The sequence below is a fragment of the Phyllobates terribilis genome, unplaced genomic scaffold (genome assembly GCF_046119375.1).
Source record: "Phyllobates terribilis strain yellow unplaced genomic scaffold, ASM4611937v1 Scaffold_1__5_contigs__length_1240528914, whole genome shotgun sequence".
NCBI lineage: Eukaryota > Metazoa > Chordata > Amphibia > Anura > Dendrobatidae > Phyllobates > Phyllobates terribilis.
The window spans coordinates 563861580-563883234 of NW_027362761.1; the positions used below are offsets into that span (position 1 = coordinate 563861580).

The 21655-nt window shown below is 43.9% G+C and overlaps 1 protein-coding gene across 2 annotated transcripts; it reads left to right on the forward strand.

The window, feature by feature from the left end:
* Positions 1-12: 12 nt before the first annotated feature.
* On the forward strand, positions 13-19941 carry SKA1 (spindle and kinetochore associated complex subunit 1). Of its 2 annotated transcripts, none has more exons than XM_073680636.1 (7): positions 13-129; positions 3679-3780; positions 9051-9175; positions 12747-12838; positions 14219-14353; positions 14869-15038; positions 18936-19940. In XM_073680636.1, exons 2-7 carry the CDS (start codon positions 3693-3695, stop codon positions 19082-19084), a joined length of 759 nt encoding a protein of 252 aa, XP_073536737.1. In that variant the 5' UTR covers positions 13-129; positions 3679-3692; the 3' UTR covers positions 19085-19940. The 2 variants fall into 2 exon arrangements, with proteins under 2 accessions (XP_073536737.1, XP_073536745.1); XM_073680644.1 differs by having other exon boundaries at positions 28-180; positions 18936-19941.
* Positions 19942-21655: the final 1714 nt, after the last annotated feature.

The following is a 21655-nucleotide window of genomic DNA, read 5'->3' on the forward strand; positions in this document are numbered from 1 at the left end:
CCCGCCCCTTCCGGTGACGTCTTCCTTCAAGAAAAAAAAAAAAAAACAAAACGCCCTAGACGCTGCCGTGACGTCAGCAGCGCGCTCGGCGGCTTGATTTGAATTCCTCGGTGCTGGCGCTGCTGTCAGGTCGGTGACTGCGGGTCTCCATAGTGTGTGCGGGGCTGAGGGCTGGAGGAGGTGTGTGTACTGTGGGTGATGTCTGCGGGGCGGCGGGAAGCGGTTTTCTCTGGTGTTGGGGTGTTCATATTGATGGAGTCAGACAAGTAATGAGTGTGGCGTGACGTCACGTATACTGTCTCCTTAGTGTCCCCGTAAGAATGGTCGTAGTGACCTCATAACGTACCTTATCATAGTGCTCCCATGACGACATCTGCTCCCACATAACAACGCTTAATCGCCGGAGGCCCCACAGTCTAGAGAGATACAGTGACCATATAACGACCCCCGCCAGACGGTGACCGCTGTGCTGGTTAGAGTGCCCCCATAACAGAGCTGGCAGTTGTGTGCAATTGTGATTTAGCAACAGTATCAAATCATCAGGGTACCCCTATATCGGAGCAGCGCCACAGTACTGCCCCCCCTACAGCGTTGGATTTAAAGGGGTTGTCCACTACTTTATATTATAGCACCCAATGTATCCCCCCGGGGCCCCTAAGGATTTTTGTAAATTCCTTTTGTTGCGGATACTGCCCGTGAGTAGCGGTATCACTGGCCGCTCACAGGCATCACGGGATCCCCCGCTGCAGCCGGCTCTGACATCAGCTGATGTCACAACAAGTGCTGGCAGCAGCCGGGGGTCTTTGTCCTTCACTCCTCACATCAAATCACTCGCTCGTTCATGTCATCTACACATCAAAAACATCTCAAGAATCAGGACTTTTCTCACCTTTGACTGGGCAAAAACTCTTACTGTAGCTCTTATTCATTCTCATCTGGACTACTGCAGCTCTCTACTAATCGGTCTCCCTCTTACTAAACTCTCCCCTCTCCAATCCGTCCTTAACGCAACAGCCAGGATCATATTCCTCTCCAACCGCTACACCAATGCCTCTTCCCTGTGCCAGTCATTGCATTGGTTGCCCATCCACTATAGAGTTCAATTTAAACTTATCACGCTTACCCACAAAGCGCTCCATGCTTCAGTACCCCCCTACTTCTCACTTGTCTCAGTCTACCACCCTACACTTGCCCTCCATTCTGCCAGTGACTTAAAACTAGCATCCTCCATAATCCGAACCTCCCACTCCCGTCTCCAAGATTTCTCGCGTGCTGCGCCAATTCTTTGGAATGCACTACCCAGGATAGTTCAATTAATTCCTAATACCCACAGTTTCAAGCGGACTCTAAAAACTCATTTCTTTAGACTGGTGTATCGCCTCCACACATTATCTGTCCGTCCCAGTTTTCCCTCATATTAAAATCTTCAATTTCAGGATCATACCAACCATGCACTTAATAGCCTCGGTCAGGACTGCACACACACTGGCAGGCGATCAGTCCATGTATTATTATTTCTCCTATTTAGTATATCAAGGCTGCATTATACAATATATGTACATTCTACCTTTTGTGTCTCCCCCATTTCCTCATAGACTGTAAGCTTGCGAGCAGGGCCCTCACTCTTTTCGATATCAGATATTCTTATTTTGTATTGTCTGTATAAGTCCCCCCTAAAATTGTAAAGTGCTGCGGAATATGTTGGCGCTATAAAAATAAAAATTATTATTATTTGTCTTCCGCGTTCCAGATGGATGCCAGGCTGAGGGCGGGGTTACCCCCCCCGTGTCACACCCGGCATCCACCGCGCGCTCTGCCTCTCCCCATTCATTGGGAAAGCGCGCGGTGGATGCTGGGTGTGACACGGGGGGTAACCCCACCCACAATCCAGCAGCCACCGCGGGGACCCCAGCGCTGAGTCACGCCTCACTTGTCGTGTCGTCAGCGCGGGGTCACGTGATGCCTGTGAGCGGCCACCGATGGCACCTCTCACAGGCAGTATCTGCAAAGGAAGGTATTTACGAAAAGTCTTAGGGTCCCGGGGGGATACATTGGGGGGGGGGTGTAATATAAAGTACTGGACGACTTCTTTAATATGATACATATTTATTAGAGGATCCAGTGGCAGAATTTGGAGGCTGGCCCGGTGATCCCTGCGGCGGGGGCTGCAGGCTGGCCCGGTGATCCCTGCGGCGGGGGCTGCAGGCTGGCCCGGTGATCCCTGCGGCGGGGGCTGCAGGCTGGCCCGGTGATCCCTGCGGCGGGGGCTGCAGGCTGGCCACGTTGTCTCTGACTGGATCTAATTCTTGGCTTTCCTATCTGGACTGTGCAGTATTACATTGACGCTTTTTCTGTGGTCCAGCCACTAATCCATACTGAAAATTTCCGTGGCACAAATACAGATGCATGGGATGCAGATCGTCATCAAGTCTGAACAGACCCTAACAGCTCTTGTCCTAGTTCCTCCATAATAGAGCTGATTCCAGTTTACCTATAATGGAGGGAGTAGCTAGCCTTACAATTCTTATCACAGCTCTACCGTATTAGAGCCAGCAATAGTGTGCAACCAGTTCCCCCACAACAGTACAATCCGGAGTGCCCCCATAATATGACAATCATCAGTAAGAACAGCCATAGTGTCTGCCAGTGCTGGAGTGCACCAGAATACAGCAGTCAGTGAGTTATAGCGCCGTTCACAGGCATTATCGGCAACATAAGGTATTTACAAAAAGTCTTAGGGGCCCCGGGGGGATACATTGGGGAGTAATATAAAGTAGTGGACATATTCTTTAATATGGTACATATTTATTAGAGGATCCAGTGGCAGAATTTGGAGACTGGCCCAGTGATCCCTGCGGCGGGGGCTGCAGATCGGCACGGTGATCCCTGCGGCTGGGGCTGCAGACTGGCCCGGTGATCCCTGCGGCGGGGGCTGCAGATCGGCACGGTGATCCCTGCGGCGGGGGCTGCAGACTGGCCCGGTGATCCCTGCGGCGGGGGCTGCAGGCTGGCCACGTTGTCTCTGACTGGATTTAATTCTTGCCTTTCCTATCTGGACTGTGCAGCATTATGTCAACGCTTTTTCTGTGCTCCATCCACTAATCCATACTGAAAATTTCCGTGGCACAAATACAGATGTATGGGATGCAGATCGTCATCAAGTCTGAACAGACCCTAACAGCCCTTGTCCTAGTTCCCCCATAATAGAGCTGATTGCAGTTTTCCTATAATGGAGGGAGCAGCCGGCCATACTGCCCCCATAACAGCACTGCCACAGTGCTCCATTACAGTTCTTATCACAACCCCCCCCATGTTAGAGCCAGCAATAGTGTGCAGCCAGTTCCCCCACAACAGAACCATCCAGAGTGCCCCCATAATGACAATCAGTAAGAACAGCCATAGTGTCTGCCAGTGCTGGAGTGCACCAGGATACAGCAGTCAGTGACGTATAACAAGAGCGTGGCACAGTAGCCCCATCATAGTGGCCATATAACAACCACCTGCAGATTGTGTAGACGTTCTCCTCCTTCATCTTGGTGCAGTCTCCAAGTATAAAGCTCAATGTTCTGTGTCCCTTCACCCAGAACAAACACCCTCGGTACTGCTCAGCCCCATTACCAGCCTCTCGAGCCCCATATTGGCCCCACACTTGATCACCGCCTTCATCTTCTTTCCCAGTGATTCGGTGACAGATGGAGACCCCGGACATGGACGATTTATGTTTTAACGTCAATTCCAAAATTTCTATAATCAAGAAGACCCTGCAGTTACGTCACATTGGTGAGTGATCCCTAATATCAGATGGTGCACCCCACAATGTTCTGTATGTATGTAAGGCGGACGCTGAGTGTGTATTCCTTATAAGGACATGACATCATAGCTGTCCACTACTCACAATGAGCCAGAATGGAGGGGGCCACCCTCTTTTCCAAGAGCCGTAAGTTTTTATTTTTCTATCGACATTTCCATTTGCTTGCTGAGTTGTAGTTTTAAGCTTTTTTTTTTTTTTAAGGGTAAAGCTGCAGTGACTGAAAAGCGGCACTTTTTGCATTTTATTTTTATTTCTCTTTATGATATTTACTATATGGGTCAAATAACTTTTACATTATATTAGTTAAGGCATTTATGATCGGACATCATTTATATATACAGTACAGACCAAAAGTTTGGACACACCTTCTCATTTAAAGATTTTTCTGTATTTTCCTGACTATGAAAATTGTACATTCACCCTGAAGGCATCAAAACTATGAATTAACACATGTGGAATTATATACTTAACAAAAGAGTGTGAAACAGCTGAAAATATGTCTTATATTCTAGGTTCTTCAAAGTAGCCACCTTTTTGCTTTGATGACTGCTTTGCACACTCTTGGCATTCTTTTGATGAGCTTCAAGAGGTAGTCACCGGAAATGGTTTTCACTTCACAGGTGTGCCCTGTCAGGTTTAATAAGTGGGATTTCTTGCCTTATAAATGGGATTGGGACCATCAGTTTCCTACTGAATAGACTGTTAGAATTTGTATTATGGCAAGAAAAAAAGTAGCTAAATAAAGAAAAATGAGTGGCCATCATTATTTTAAGCAATGAAGGTCAGTCAGTCCGAAAAATTGGGCAAACTTTGAAAGTGTCCCCAAGTGCAGTTGCAAAAACCATCAAGCGCTACAAAGAAACTGGCTCACATGAGTACTGCCCCAGGAAAGGAAGACCAAGAGTCACCTCTGCTTCTGAGGATAAGTTTATCCGAGTCACCAGCCTCAGAAATCACAGGTGAACAGCAGCTCAGATTAGAGACCAGGTCAATGCCACACAGAGTTCTAGCAACAGACACATCTCTTCAACAACTGTTAAGAGGAGACTTTGTGCAGCAGGCCTTCATGGTAAAATAGCTGCTAGGAAACCACTGCTAAGGACAGGCAACAAGCAGAAGAGACTTGTTTGGGCTAAAGAACACACGGAATGGACATTAGACCAGTGGAAATCTGTGCTTAAGTCTGATGAGTCCAAATTTTGAGATCTTTGGTTCCAACCACCGTGTCTTTGTGCGACGCAGAAAAGGTGAACGGATGGACTCTACATGCCTGGTTCCCACCATGAAGCATGGAGGAGGAGGTGTGATGGTGTGGGGTTGCTTTGCTGGTGACACTGTTGGGGATTTATTAAAAATTGAAGGCATACTGAACCAGCATGGCTACCACAGCATCTTGCAGCGGCATGCTATTCCATCCGGTTTGCGTTTAGTTGGACCATCATTTATTTTTCAACAGGACAATGACCCCAAACACACCTCCAGGCTGTGTAAGGGCTATTTGACCAAGAAGGAGAGTGATGGGGTGCTACGCCAGATGACCTGGCCTCCACAGTCACCAGACCTGAACCCAATCGAGATGGTTTGGGGTGAGCTGGACCGCAGAGAGAAGGCAAAAGGGCCAACAAGTGGTAAGCATCTCTGGGAACTCCTTCAAGATTGTTGGAAGACCATTTCCGGTGACTACCTCTTGAAGCTCATCAAGAGAATGCCAAGAGTGTGCAAAGCAGTCATCAAAGCAAAAGGTGGCTACTTTGAAGAACCTAGAATATAAGACATATTTTCAGTTGTTTCACACTTTTTTGTTAAGTATATAATTCCACATGTGTTAATTCATAGTTTTGATGCCTTCAGTGTGAATGCAAAATTTTCATACTCATGAAAATACAGAAAAATCTTTAAATGAGGGGTGTCCAAACTTTTGGTCTGTACTGTGTGTACATATGTATAATATATACATACATACACACAACCCCTGGCAAAAATTATGGAATCACCGGGCTCGGAGGATTTTCATTCAATTGTTTTAATGTTGTTGAAAAAAAAGCAGATCACAGACATGGCACAAAAGTAAAGTCATTTCAAATGGCAACTTTAGGGCTTTAAGAAACACTAAAAGAAATCAAGACTAAAAATGTGGTACTCAGTAAGGGTAATTTTTTTCAGACCAAGTAGAGGGAAAAAATTATGGAATCACTCAATTCTGAAGAAAAAAATCTGGAATCATGAAAAACAAACACACAAAAGAACACTCCAATACATCACTAGTATTTTGTTGCACCACCTTTGGCTTTAATAACCGCTTTCAGTCTCTGAGGCATGGACTTAATGAGTGACAAACAGTTCTCTTCATCAATCTGGCTCCAACTTTCTCTGATTGCTGTTGCCAGATCAGCTTTGCAGGTTGGAGCGTTGTCATGAACCATTTTCTTCAACTTCCACCAAAGATTTTCAATTGGATTGAGATCCGGACTATTTGCAGGCCATTACATTGACCTTATGTGTCTTCTTTCAAGGAATGTTTTCACAGTTTTTGCTCTATGGCAGGATGCATTATCATCTTGAAAAATGATGTCATCATCCCCAAACATCCTTTCAATTGATGGGATAAGAAAACTGTCCAAAATATCAATGTAAACTTGGGCATTTATTGAAGATGCAATGACAGCCATCTCCCCAGTGCCTTTACCTGACATGCAACCCCATATCATCAATGACTGTGGAAATGTGCATGTTCTCTTCATGCAGTCATCTTTATAAATCTCATTGGAACGGCACCAAACAAAAGTTCCAGCATCATCACCTTGCCCAATGCAGATTCGCGATTCATCACTGAATATGACTTTCATCCAGTCATCCACAGTCCACGATTGCTTTTCCTTAGCCCATTGTAACCTTGTTTTTTTTCTGCTTAGGTGTTAATGATGGCTTATGTTTAGCTTTTCTGTATGTAAATCCCATTTCCTTAAGGCGGTTTCTTACAGTTCGGTCCCAGACGTTGACTCCAGTTTCCTTCCATTTGTTCCTCATTTGTATTGTTGTGCATTTCCTGTTTTGGAGACATATTGCTTTAAGTTTCCGGTCTTGACGCTTCGATGTCTCCCTTGGTCTACCAGTATGTTTCCCTTTAACAACCTTCCCATGTTGTTTATATTTGGTCCAGATTTTAGACACAGCTGACTGTGAACAACCAACATCTTTTGCAACATTGCGTGATGATTTACCTTCTTTTAAGAGTTTGATAATCCTCCCCTTTGTTTCAATTGGCATCTCTCATGTTGGAGCTATGATTCATGTCAGTCCACTTGGTGCAACAGCTCTCCAAGGTGTGATCACTCCTTTTTAGATGCAGACTAACGAGCAGATCTAATTTGATGCAGGTGTTAGTTTTGGAAATGAAAATTTACAGGGTGATTCCATAATTTTTTCCTCAGAATTATGTGATTCCATAAGTTTTTCCCCCTGCTTTGTCTGAAAAAAATTACCCTTACTGAGTACTACATTTTTAATCTTGATTTCTTTTAGTGTTTCTTAAAGCCTTAAAGTTGCCATTTGAAATGACTTAAGTTTTGTGTCATGTCTGTGATCTGCTTTTTTTCAACAACATTAAACATCTGAATGAACATCCTTCAAGCCTGGTGATTCTATAATTTTTGCCAGGGGTTGTACTATAATTATTATTTTTTTTTTTTCAGTTTTGTTTTAGTTCCCTTAGTAGACTTGAACCTTTCATTGTGTGATCGCTTGTACTATACGCTGTAGTGGTTCAGTATCTCAGTATATATTAAAGGGGTTATCCACTACTTTTTATCCCCCTGGGGCCCCTAAGGGTTTTTGTAAATACCTTTCGTTGCAATTACTGCCTGTGACCAGTGCTATCACTGGCCGATTACAGGCATCAAGTGACCCCCGGCTGCAGCCGGCTCTGACATCCGCTGATGTCACGTCATGGTTCTGTGTGCAGCCGGGGGTCCCTCTTCTGCGTTCCACGGTGGATGCTGGGCTGTGGCCTGCGCGTCACACCTGGAATCCACCGCGCGCTCTCCCTCTCCCCATTCATTGGGAAAGCGTGCGGTGGATGCTGGGTGTGACGCGCGGGGAAACCTCGCCCACAGCCCACCATGCACCGCATGACATCAGTGGTGGGTCACATGATGCCTGTGAGCGGCCAAGGATAGCGCCACTCACAGGCAGTATCTGCAATACAAAGTAATTACAAAAACCCTTAGGGGCCCCGGGGGGATACATTGGGGGGGTAATAAAAAGTTGTGAACAACTTCTTTAAAACCAGTCTCCTATGAAGCTATGTAGCTCCGCACTTGAATGGCAGCGATAGAGGTCTTCAGAAGTCCCCCATCTGTGCTGAAGCCCTGCTATGTATACCACAGATGATCGCAGCTTGAAGTCCCCTAAGGGAACTAACAAATACAGAAAAAAAAATGTTTTTAAAAATATGAAGAAAAAACTACAAGTTCAAATCACTCCCCTTTTGCCCCATTTAAAAATAAAACAATTTTAAAAAAAATATATATATATATATATATATATATATATATATATACATATTCGGTATCGCTGTGTTTGTAAAAGTCCGATCCATCAAAATAAAATAAATTAATCCGCTCGGTAAATGGCGTAACGAGAAAAAATAAAATGGAAACGCTATAATTACTTCTTTTTTTTTTTTTTTTGGTCACCACAACATAAAAGGCGATCAAAACATTGTATCTACTCCAAAATGGTATGAATTAAAAACATCAGCTTTGGACACAAAAAAATAAGCCCTCACAGAGCCCTAGAACCCAAAAAATGAAAACGTTTCAGAAAATGGTGACACAAGCATAATTTTTTTTATTTACATTTTTAACAAATTTCTGATTTTTTTTTTTGTTCACTTAAATGAAAAACAAAACTATACATATTTGGAATTTGCGTAATGGTCCAGGCCTGGGGAATCATATTGCCGGGTCAGCTTTACCATATAGTGAACATGATAAATCAAAAAAGACAATTGTGGAATTGCATTTTTTTTTTTTTTGTAATTTCAATTCACTTGGAATTATTTTCCCGTTTTCCAGTGCATCACATGAGAAAATGAATGGTGTCCTTCAAAAGTACAACTTGTCTCGCAAAGGACAAGCCGTCATACGGCTCAGTGGACAGAAAAATAAAAATGTTATGGCTCTTGGAAGAAGGGGAGGAAAAAACTAAATAAAAAAAGTGTGTCCCCATTTATATACAGGTCAGGACCCGAGCTTGGGGAGCGTGCTCTGTAAAGTGGCCTATGAGCTGCACCTGCTGTGCGAGCTGCTGAATAAAGTGGAGACAGAAGTTCAGAGGCAAGAAACTATCGCAAAGTCTCTGAAGGTAAGATGGGGGGAGAGACATGGCTCCTGGAGCCGGGGTTGGACACCGTATTCGGCTGCGTGAATGTTCAGCAGGGGTAGACGAAGTGCTGAACATCGTATTATGGATTTAACAAAGAAAAAAAACAAAACAAGCACGCCATTGTTTTTATGCCATTTACCGATCACCATAGTATTTTACGTGTTGTTACAATTACAGGGACACCACATATGTACTTATTATTTCCTGGTTTGAGCCTTTTATTTCTAAAAAATAAAAAATAAATGTATTTATTATACAATCCCATTTCTAAAAAAAAGTTAAAAGTCTGTAAAACGTAAAGAAAACAAGAATTAAATGATTTGGACATCTCTTGTTGCCATATTTTATTCACAGCAGAACATAGGACACTGATCAGAAAGTGAACGTTGGACATTTTTTCCATTTTATTAAAAAAAAAACAGCTCATTTAGAAATCTTAATTTTTTAAGGGAAACAATCTGACTTTTTTTAATTTTACCCCTAATATACAGATATATAGAGATGTAAGTATATATCAGAACAATGTGCCTGGAAAGAAGAAGAAAAACACAATTTAGACCTTTAGGCAGAGAAAATCATGCAATACTTAACAGATCAGAAGATGTATGATGGACATTTTTCCATTTTATTTAAAAAAATTAACTCCTTTAGAAATCTTAGATTCGTTGGGGAAACAATCTCTGACTTTTCTTACTTTTACTGTTAATATACAGATATATAGAGATGTAAGTATATATCAGCACAATGTGCCTGGAACGAAGAAGAACGCTATTTAGACTTTTAAGCAGAGAAAATCATCCAGTTCTTGGCAGAGCAACATGTGGCTCTTTGCTAAAGCTCCTGCCTGCCATGATAGAAGTTGTGAGTTTGTATCCCAAGACCAGGTTAAAAAAATAAAAACAGACCTATGTATGTCTTCTTCCCTACAGAAAAAAATGTTTTCATTATAAAGCAAAGTGTTATAATTGCCCCAACTTAGTACCAATAAACACATCAGCTGGGCAAACAGAAAAACAAATGCTCACACGGCTCCATCGAAAGAAAAATGAAGAAATGTAGAGATCCAAAACTGTCGACATAAACAAAACCTTTTTTTTTTTTACAAAGTTTTGAGGTTTTTTAACCACTAAAATAAAAAAAAACTATACAAGTTTGTGTCCCCGTAATCGTACTAACATGGAGAATCATGTTGCCAGGTAATTTTTACTGCATAATGAACAATGTAAAATAGGAACCCCAAAAAAAAGGTAATTGCGGGGTTTTTTTTAGCATGTTATGTGGAACCATTCATTTACGACAATGGAAAAATTAAAAAAAGTTATGGAACTTGGAATGAAAAGAATGGAAAAGAACAAGAGCAAAAAAGAAAATTGTACCTATTAGATCGAAAAGTTATTAAAAAAAAAATTGAGAATAATGGAATATACACTATACACACTACCTGAGTGTGAGGATCTTAGGAAATAAAGGTGAAGAAGCTGCAGGCAGATGCGCGGATCCTGTGTGGGAATCTGTGTGGCGATAGGTAACAAGGAAAGTATTTTTGGGGTATCTGCCACGCTTACTCACTAAATATAATAGAAAACAAAAGAGAGAATAAATAATTCATAAGTGTGCTGAATCCAAGTAACCTGCTGAACACATAGCACTCTAAGAAACAATAATTATAAATGACTATTAATAAAGAGTATCCTGATAAAAAAAAAAAAAAGAAAAACAAAGGCAGATATATAAAGAATACAATAAATACATATATTATTTAAGTGTCGGACCCCCACCGATCTCAGGTTGATGACATATCCTATGGACAGGCCACCAGGGTGTCAATTCTGGACAACGGCCTTACAATGGTGAAATTAGGGAAGACAGAAGGAGCCATCCATCTGCAGTAAATGATGGAATGGTATAGAAGAGGATCATCTGCGCCTGAAAGATTGCTCAAAAAAATAAAGGGAACACTCAAATAACACATCCTAGATCTGAATGAATGAAATATTCTCATTGAATACTTTGTTCTGTACAAAGCTGAATGTGCTGACAACAAAATCACACAAAAAATCATCAATGGAAATCAAATTTATTAACCAATGGAGGCCTGGATTTGGAGTCACCCCCAAAATTTAAGTGGAAAAACACACTACAGGCTGATCCAACTTTGATGTAATGTCCTTTAAAACAAGTCAAAATGAGGCTGAGTATTGTGTGTGGCCTCCACATGCCTGTATGACCTCCCTACAACGCCTGGGCATGCTCCTGATGAGGTTGTGGATGGTCTCCTGTGGGATCTCCTCCCAGACCTGGACTAGAGCGTCCGCCAACTCCTGGACAGTCTGTGGTGCAATGTGACGTTGGTGGATGGAGCGAGACATGATGTCCCAGATGTGCTCAATCGGATTCAGGTCTGGGGAACGGGCGGGCCAGTCCATAGCTTCAATGCCTTCATCTTGCAGGAGCTGCTGACACACTCCAGCCACATGAGATCTGGCATTGTCCTGCATTAGGAGGAACCCAGGGCCAACCGCACCAGCATATGGTTTCACAAGGGGTCTGAGGATCTCATCTCGGTACCTAATGGCAGTCAGGCTACCTCTGGCGAGCACATGGAGGGCTGTGCGGCCCTCCAAAGAAATGCCACCCCACACCATTACTGACCCACTGCCCAACCGGTCATGCTGAAGGATGTTGCAGGCGGCAGATCGCTCTCCATGGCGTCTCCAGACTCTGTCACGTCTGTCACATGTGCTCAGTGTGAACCTGCTTTCATCTGTGAAGAGCACAGGGCGCCAGTGGCGACTTTGCCAATCCTGGTGTTCTGTGGCAAATGCCAAGCGTCCTGCACGTTGTTGGGCTGTGAGCACAACCCCCATCTGTGGACGTCGGGCCCTCATACCACCCTCATGGAGTCGGTTTCTAACCGTTTGTGCAGACATATGCACATTTGTGGCCTGCTGGAGGTCATTTTGCAGGGCTCTGGCAGTGCTCCTCCTGTTCCTCCTTGCACAAAGGCGGAGGTACCGGCCTGCTGCTGGGTTGTTGCTCTCCTGCGGCCCCCTCCACGTCTCCTGGTGTACTGGCCTATCTCCTGGTAGCACCTCCAGCCTCTGGCCACTACGCTGACAGACACAGCAAACCTTCTTGCCACAGCTCGCATTGATGTGCCATCCTGGATGAGCTGCACTACCTGAGCAACTTCTGTGGGTTGTAGAGTCCGTCTCATGCTACCACGAGTGTGAAAGCACAACCAACATTCAAAAGTGACCAAAACATCAGCCAGAAAGCATTGGTACTGAGATGTGGTCTGTGGTCCCCACCTGGAGAACCACTCCTTTATTGAGGGTGTCTTGATAATTGCCAATAATTTCCATCTATTGTCTATTCCATTTGCACAACAGCATGTGAAATTGATTGTCAATCAGTTTTGCTTCCTAAGTGGACAGTTTGATTTCACAGAAGTTTGATTTACTTGGAGTTATATTCTGTTGTTTAAGTGTTCCCTTTTTATTTTTTTGAGCAGTGTATTTATATATGTGACTTATTCTTTCTGCTTTAGGAGCTTCAGGTGACTCTAGAGAGTGACGCCAAGGAAGCGGCTCATCTCAGAGACAATATCCCACCGCACCTTCCCAAGAAATGTCCAAACAGGTACATTCAGGTCCAGGGAAATCCAGTCCCCTCCATCTTCTCGCTTGCTTTAGGCTCTTCTTACTTGGGCAACTTTCTGTCCTTTTGGCTTCTCATTGCCAGCGCTGGGTTAAAATATTAAGAATAGATGTAACTCTCCCTATCCAGGTGCAGCGCAGCCCTCTGTTTACTGGCTGACAACATGTGCCGCTGAGGTCAGTGATCGGCTGCAGCGGTGATGTGAGCTGCACATCTGATTGTATTATTATAACCCAGCACTGGTCAGAAAGCTATTAGCGGAATGGGCAGTATTATCAGTCTATGTAAAGGAACCCTATATCCAATGTGTTAAACGCCAGTGCTTGCCGAGAGGCAGGACCAGGGCCGTGGATAAGGTGCTGTCTTATGGCGGATATTGTTGGTATAGATCATTAATGTCTGATCCCGTAACCGCCAGTATGAGTGGCTAGGAAAGCTCAGTGCCAGTGTCTCTTGTTTGCTCTGTGTTTCTGTATTTTTTGCTCATTGTAGTTCATGGTCATCCATGCCCTCCATTGTTTACAGCGTCCTCCACCTGAGGGGCGGCGCTCCCCTCTCGGGCCCCCCTGAGAGGCGGCGCTCCCCTCTCGGGCCCCCCTGAGAGGCGGCGCTCCCCTCTCGGGCCCCCCTGAGAGGCGGCGCTCCCCTCTCGGGCCCCCCTGAGAGGCGGCGCTCCCCTCTCGGGCCCCCCTGAGAGGCGGCGCTCCCCTCTCGGGCCCCCCTGAGAGGCGGCGCTCCCCTCTCGCCCCTATATCTGATATAGATATATATATCTCCTGTTATCCCGTCTGTCTGTCCTTCTGTCCAGGAAATCCCGTGTCACTGATTGGTCCGGCCGCGGCCAATCAGCGACACGGGATTTCAGAAAAAGATGGCGGCCGTTAGCGGCTCATCTGCCACATGGAGGTCAGCGGCGATGCAGCCGGGAGATGACCGGCGCTAGCCAGTCATCTCCCGGCTGCTCGCAGCAGAAGTACCCCGACCGGCGGCGCCGCTGACCTCCATGCGGCTACCGTCGGGAGATCAGCGGCTAGGGCCGCTGATCTCCCGACGGCAAGTGTGAAGGGAGGACCGGGGAGCGGCGCCGCCGGTCTAGATACTTCTGCTGCGAGCAGCCGGTTATTTCCCGGCTACTTGCAGCGGAAGTACCCGCACAGGCAGCGCCGCTCCCTGGTCCTCACTAATATGATTCGCTGATTGGTCCCAGCCGGGACCAATCAGCGATTTTGGCGCCAAATTTAAACACCGCTCTGCTGATTGCGCCCGGTCGGCCGCATACATATTCTAGAATACCCGATGCGTTAGAATCTGGCCACTATCTAGTATAAAATATTAAATATATTATGTCCTCTGTTTTCCCAGTAATTCGGTCCCAGGTGAGGAGCCTCCAGCAGAAGTTAAGGTCATCGCTCCAGAGCCGGTGAAGAAGCCCGTCAAAGAGAAAGCCATCAAAGAAATGGAGCTGATTACGGTGCAGGATTTTGCCAATGTGCCAGCGTAAGTGACTGCGAGTAGAAATGGTAAAGGCCCGTTTACTGTGGCAGACAAGGAGAATATAGGAAAGCCGTAATGCCGCACACTGAGCAGCAGAAGTGAACAAGTTGTGTCCTATAATAGGGAAGTATCCACCATGGAATCACAGTTGGAGCCGATGCATTGCTGCCTCAGATAACATACATGTTGTCCCATCTATTTCTTTTCATATCCACACTAGAAAAGTTCTCGGCCGAATAAATATTTTTGGAAGTCCCGATGGAGAGGAGTCTAGCACAATCTCTCCTCTGTCCTGATGTCAAACTTATAGGGGGTAGATGTAGATTAGATATAGGATGCTGTTTGCATGATGCTTGAACTTGCCCTATGGCGGAGATCCTGCAAACAGCATCCTGGATTCCTGTAAGACTGGTTACTTGCTCTTAGACTTGAATTTGCTACAGGTGTTAAGGAGTCTGTTTTCCCGCTACCCAGCAAAGTGATACCAGACTTAATCCACTAAATGTTCCCCTACACAGATACATGAAAAACCGCCTGACATATGAGCAGATCAACCACTTTATAGAAGAAGTCAACAAGGCCGTGGTGGGCAAGTACAAGATTGTGCATCAACCTTTTAAGACGCTGAACAACGTAGCCAGGAAGCAGCTGGGGAGATTTAAAGAAGTGGAGACTCCAGACACAAAAGGTAGATGATGTACTTTATCAGGCGGCATTAGAAAGGTGGGTGCAAGTCAGATGAGACCCCGGGCACGATGCAGAAGGGTTTTCCTAAGGAGCTGATGTTGTAAGTTATTATGGATCTGATACATCTACGGGAGGATTGTGGCCTTATCAGTGTTTTCCACTGATACGCTATATGTGACTGCTCCTCTTTGCCACAGTTCTTCATGTCCTGTACCTCAATGATTAAATCTTAGTTGTTAAGGAGCTATAGTGTGGGATGTTCAAGGGGGTTCTTCAAAAGTGAGTGACCCTTTCAATCTTTCAAACTCATTGTATGCCACAGTCGCTTTTTGCCATGGCATCAAAGGGTTGCAGCGGGTCTGCATCGGATCCCGTTGCAGCGGGTCGGCATCGGATACCGTTGCAGCTGACATCAGCATTTGAGAAGCATCCAGTTGTGTGCTGTTCTAGACACCTGACTGCTGCAGCCAATCATTGGCCCCAGCGGTCCTGTGAAGGGAATGATGGCATCATCACTTCTAGTTCAGGCACAGAGCACTGAGCCCATGGATGACAGCAGATTGAGTATTGGCATTTTTTTTTTTTTTTTTACAGAATCCAAGTTCCCGGTCAACATTGTATTTAGGCCATACAAGCCCTTTAACCACATAGCACATATGGACGTAACTGTATGTTCTGCTGTGGGGTGACTTCATGTGGTGGTGGTGGGTCAGGAGCTCCCTCCACATGTGGCAGATACCGGCTGTAATAAATAGCCGGCATCTGTCTCTATTCGGCGCTGTCTGAGTCTACTGTTAACCATTTGGATATCGCTGTCAGTCTCTGAAATCGGTATTTAAATGATGTCATGGCAGGAGCAAAAATGTGCTGGTTCTCATCGACCTCCCGTGATCCGATCCTGGGGCGCCAAGAGGTTACTAGGACAGACCTCACCACCACCTTGGTCTTACTCTGAAGCTCATCTAAAAGCTGAGCTTCAAAGGAGACTCGAATTTACACCATATACTGCAATATGGAAGTATATAGTATAAATATTCTGACGATCTCAGGTCCAAGTTCCCTAAGGGGACTAAAAAAAATAAAGTAAAAAAATTTTTTGGGGAAATATCAAAGATTTTAATCTCCTTCCTTTCCCCCCATTAAAAATAGAGACAAAAAACATATTTGGTATCACCATGTCTGTAAAAGTCCCATCTATCAAAGTTATCCTGATCAGTCAACGTCTTAATAAAAAGAAAAAAAACCTCCAGAATTGCGTTTCTTTGGTCACATTGCCTCCTTAAATACTATAAAAGTAATTGAAACGCCACATAGACGCCAAAATGGTAATAAAAGAAAAAAATGTCAGCTCAGGACTCAGAAAATCAGGCCTCCCACAGTTCCATTAATAGAAAAGTAAAAATGATGCGTGTCCCTGAATATGGCGACAAAAAAACAACTTTTTTTTCATAAACTTAAATTTCTTTTTTTCACAAAAATTCACCGCTCTTGGAACTTTTTTTTCCCCCCATTATTTAGTACATTACATGGTAAAATGAATAATGTTATTCAAATCTACAACTATAGCTTCCTCCCTTCTCTTGTCAGCTGCAGGAGAGAAATAATTTAATATTTTATGTATTGTTATTTATATTTAGGCCGTCTGTGTTTCAAGAGGGAACTTGTTAGTTAATTATTATCATACTTTGCTTATATAGCGCTTTACAGGCATTATCATCACTGTCCCCATTGGGGCTCACAATCTACATTCCCTATCAGTATGTATTTGGAGTGTGGGAGGAAACTGGAGAACCCGGAGGAAACCCACGCAAACACAGGGAGAACATACAGATTCCTTGTAGATGGTGGGATTTGAACCCCTGGAACCCAGAGCTGCAAAACTACAGTGCTAACCACTGAGCCACCTTACTGCTCAAATGTATTCTTGTGATTACAGCAGCCTCAGCGCTGATTCAGACTCTGCTGAAAGAAGAGAAATGACCATAGGAGTGTAATAACATAGTAGAGGGGAAGATGTGATGTGAGTTAGCGACTTGTAGAAGCTGAGACAGGCGATGAGCTACACCATGGTAGACAGTATATACAGGTGCATCTCACAAAATTAGAATATCCTCAAAACGTTAATTTATTTCTGTTCTTCAATACAAAAAGTGAAACTCATATATTATATAGAGTCATTACAGACAGAGCGATCTATTTCATGTGTTTATTTCTGTTACTGTTGATGATTATGGCTTACAGCCAATGAAAACACAAAGGTCATTATCTCAGTAAATTAGAATACTTCATAACAGCTTGAAAAATGTTTTTAAAATCTGAAATGTTGTCCTACTGAAATGTCTGTTCAGTAAATGCACTCAATACTTGGTCGGGCTCCTTTTGCATCAATTACTGCATCAATGCGGCAATGTGGCATGGAGGCGATCAGCCTGTGGCCCTGCTGAGGTGTTATGGAAGCCCAGGTGGCTTTGATAGCAGCCTTCAGCTCGTCTGCATTGGTGGGTCTGGGGTCTCTCATCTTCCTCTTGACAATACCCCATAGATCCTCTATAATAGATTCTCTATGGGGTTAAGGTCAGGCGAGTTTGCTGCCAATCAAGCACAGTGATACTGTTGTGTGTAAACCAGGTATTGGTACTTTTGGCAGTGTGGACAGGGGCCAAGTCCTGCTGGAGAATGACATTTCCATCTCCAAAAAGCTTGTCGGCAGAGGGAAGCATGAAGTGCTCTAAAATGTCCTGGTAGACGGCTGTGCTGACTTTGGTCTTGATAAAACACAGTGGACCTACACCAGCAGATGACATGGCTCCCCAAACCATCACTGATTGTGGAAACTTCACACTAGACCTCCAGCTGCTTGGATTGTGGCCTCTCCACTCTTCCTCCAGACTCTGGGACTTTGTGGAGTGTGTCAATGACTGCCTTCTGGACATCTGTCAAGTCAGCAGTCTTCCCCATGATTGTGGAGCCTACTGAAACAGACTAAGGGACCTTGATTTCCAAATGAAATGCAAAACTTACTTTCTTCTGAAAACAACACCTTGGACCACTGAGCAACAGTCCAGGTATTTCTCCTTGGCCCAGGTAAGGCGCTTCTGGCATTGTCTATTGGTCATGAGTGGCTTGACACAAGGAATGCGACACTTGTAGCCCATGTCCTAGATACATCTGTGTGTGGTTGCTCTTAAAGCAATGACTCTAGCAGCAGCCCAGTCCTTATCAAGCTGCCCCAAATTTTTGAATGGCCTTTTCTTAACAATCCTTTCAAGGCTGCGGTTATCCCGGTTGCTTGTGCACCTTTTTCTACCACACTTTTTCCTTCCACTCAACTTTCCAGTAATATGCTTGGATACAGCACTCTGTGAACAGCCAGCTTCTTTAGCAATGACCTTTTGTGGCTTACCCTCCTTGTGGAGTGTGTCAATGACTGCCTTCTGGACATCCTTCAAGTCAGCAGTCTTCCCCATGATTGTGGAGCCTACTGAAACAGACTAAGGGGCCTTTTTAAACGCTTAGGAAGCCTTTGCAAGTGTTTTTTGTTAATTATTCTAATTTAATGAGTTAATGACTTTTGTGTTTTCATTGGCTGTAAGCCATAATCATCAACATTAACAGAAATAAACACATGAAATAGATCGCTCTGTAATGACTCTATATAATATAGGAGTTTCACTTTTTGTATTGAAGAACTGAAATAAATTAACTTTTTGATATTCTAATTTTGTGAGAAGCACCTGTATCTTCCTGTTAGTGAGCTGGGAGGAAGTACAGCATGCCAAGTCAATACAGCATAATTGTCTCCAAAAAGTTGGGGTGGGCAGGAGACAACTCTAGTACTTGGAAGTAGTGATCACTACTATTTCTTCAGCTACTAACTATTTATTTCACCTCCCCAAAGGCCAATTTTTTATAGTCGACGCAGATATCAAAGAATTCACCCAGTTGAAGGTGGATAAGCGCTTCCACAGCATGCTGAGCATCCTGCGGCACTGCCACCGCATCCGGGAGCTGCGAGGGAAAGGAATCGTCCGGTACGTCATCTGCTAACGGCGCACAGACACCTCAGCCTGGTCCCCACTTACACTACAGATAAAGGAAGGACTCGTCAGCCCTTCATCAGGAGAAAAGACAAAAACGGTCAGCAAACCACGGTGTTGGAACTTTTCTCTTTTGACCCTGAAGTTAAGCCTCCCCGCCCCCCATGCACACTAGACAAAAGTCGTCTGAACCCGCCGATATCAGCGGGATCGGCTGACAGTCTGTGTATGCGGGCCTCCCAACTCTTCCCAACAGATGATGGTGGATTTCAGTGCCCGATCCTGTTGTTCTCCAGGAGAAAAGCTGCCGTCAGAGGGATCTGTGTCATATAGAAAACACGGGAGCTCCCGGCTGAGCATTCCTGTGTATGTGGGGTCAGGAGAGAGCACTGTCAGCCCAATGATCGTTCAGCTGACAGCTATCTATTGTGTATGGGGGTCTTTTACATTAAAGGGGTATTCTCATCTCCAAGATCCCAATATGTAGTAGGTGTAATAATAATAATGTTAGCCAAACCTCCAATTAGGAATGTAGTATAGTTCTCCTGATTTTTTTATGCTGCTTACCACATGTGCAGGGCATTGCAGTATTTTAGGTATCCATAGTTATCACCCCTAACAACTAACTGTCACTATATGAGTGGTCGTAACCATGGATACCGAAGCTACTGCAATGCCTGCACATGAGGTAAGCGACATAGCTTATCAGAAGAACTATACTAAATTTCTAATTGAAGGCATTTGCTAATAATAATAATAATAATGATAATAATGTTACACCTACTACATATAGAGAGAGGATTTTGAAGATGGAAATACCTCTGTAAGTATTACAATGTTGGATTTACTGTATATAATTTAACTCGTGTATAAATAAATGAAAAAAAATTTCTACAACTTTCCGGTGTACTCTGAGTTTCACTTTCTCATCATATATGTTTGCACAACTTCTACTTTAACCCATGATATCTGTGGTTTGTTTCTGAATATAGCGGTGATTCAGGGCTCATTTCTTTAATTTGTTCCTTGCTGAGCCTGTTAAAATTTCCCAACACACACAGACACAGACACACACACAGACACAGACACACACACACACACACACACACGAGACGGGACAGAGCTAACGTCTGATCTCCTCTTGTCCGTATAAAAAAAAAAAAGATTTGTATCACACCAGCAAAGTAACAAGAAATATTTATAAAAATTAAAAAAAGCCTTTTTCCATTTTTAAGTTTTACAGAAAAAAAAATACACATTTGGCATCAGTAATAACCTGAACTGTAAGGCTATGTGCACACGATGCAAAACCACCACACACACAAATATTATAATGGATAGTAATGTAAAAAGGACACTGCTGTGCACATGTTCACACTAATGTCACTACTTTTAAACGCTTCAGTGTTTGGGAACCGTCAAGTGGTTAAAAGTAGTGTGTTCAATATCGGGCGACTTCGTTTGGAAGTCGTCCACTCTTCATAGTTGTGGTTTTGCCGGCCACAAAAAATAACGGCAAACCCACCAGGGAAAAAAACTGCCAGCTTTTTTTTTTTTATTTTCTAAAGCAGCTTTTCCTAGAAAAACCTCCAGAGGGCTCGCCGGCGTGCTACAGATGTTGTGTGAACATACTCCTAAATTAACTTGTCACTTGGCTTTATCAGTAAACTCCAGGAATAAAAAGAAAAGCCAGAATTTTTATTTTCTTGGTCAACTTCAGCCTAAAAATTTTGTTTTAGAAAAAGCACTTAAAAAATCACAACCAAAACTACAATTCATCCTGCAAAAACAATAAGCCAACAAGGCTACCAACTGGTGAAGAAAGGTCCAAAATTATAACAACAAATCCTATAAGAGAACAAGACTTCCAGACCTGAAATAACACACAATATTATTTTATTGATTACACCAAACAAAAATATAAAAAACACACCATAAAAACATGCAAAGGAGATGTATCAACATGATTATACAGGATCAAAAGCTGGCTAAAATGAGCATGCCATATTATATGAACGTGGGTAATGCAAGGTCATTTTAACTCTATTAAGTTATATCATCATCCATGGTACCGTCCGGAGTATATCAAATGGCACTGACTCTCAAGATGCAGATGAAATGCCAGGACAGCATGTAGATAAATGTTTACTGCTAGCTATTAGTATGATTTAATTTTTCTTATCCATCTAGTGCTGACAGGGATCAAGAGAGACCTATAGCAATAATCACATACTCCCGAGTCCTATGGCAAAATTGAAGGTTCTGCGTGCTTTCTCATGTAAAGTGCTTAGTGCTGCCAGGAGTTTCCTATATATCCCACATCAGCTATACATGCTGGTCGATATCTGATGTTAAGATACTACATGAATAAACTGCAGTGTGCTCAAAAAGACGAATCATAAGCATAATCATACTCATACTTTTCCCGCCAATGGATATGCCCAGACCAGCACCCCTTGACGCGCGTTTCACGACAGGCTTCTTCGGTAGGGGTTGACTGGATGGGCAGAGGGCTAAGGTTAAATACCCCTATTCGCATATCAAAGGCGACCTACCTCGGTGACACGTGTGCTCGGCGCTC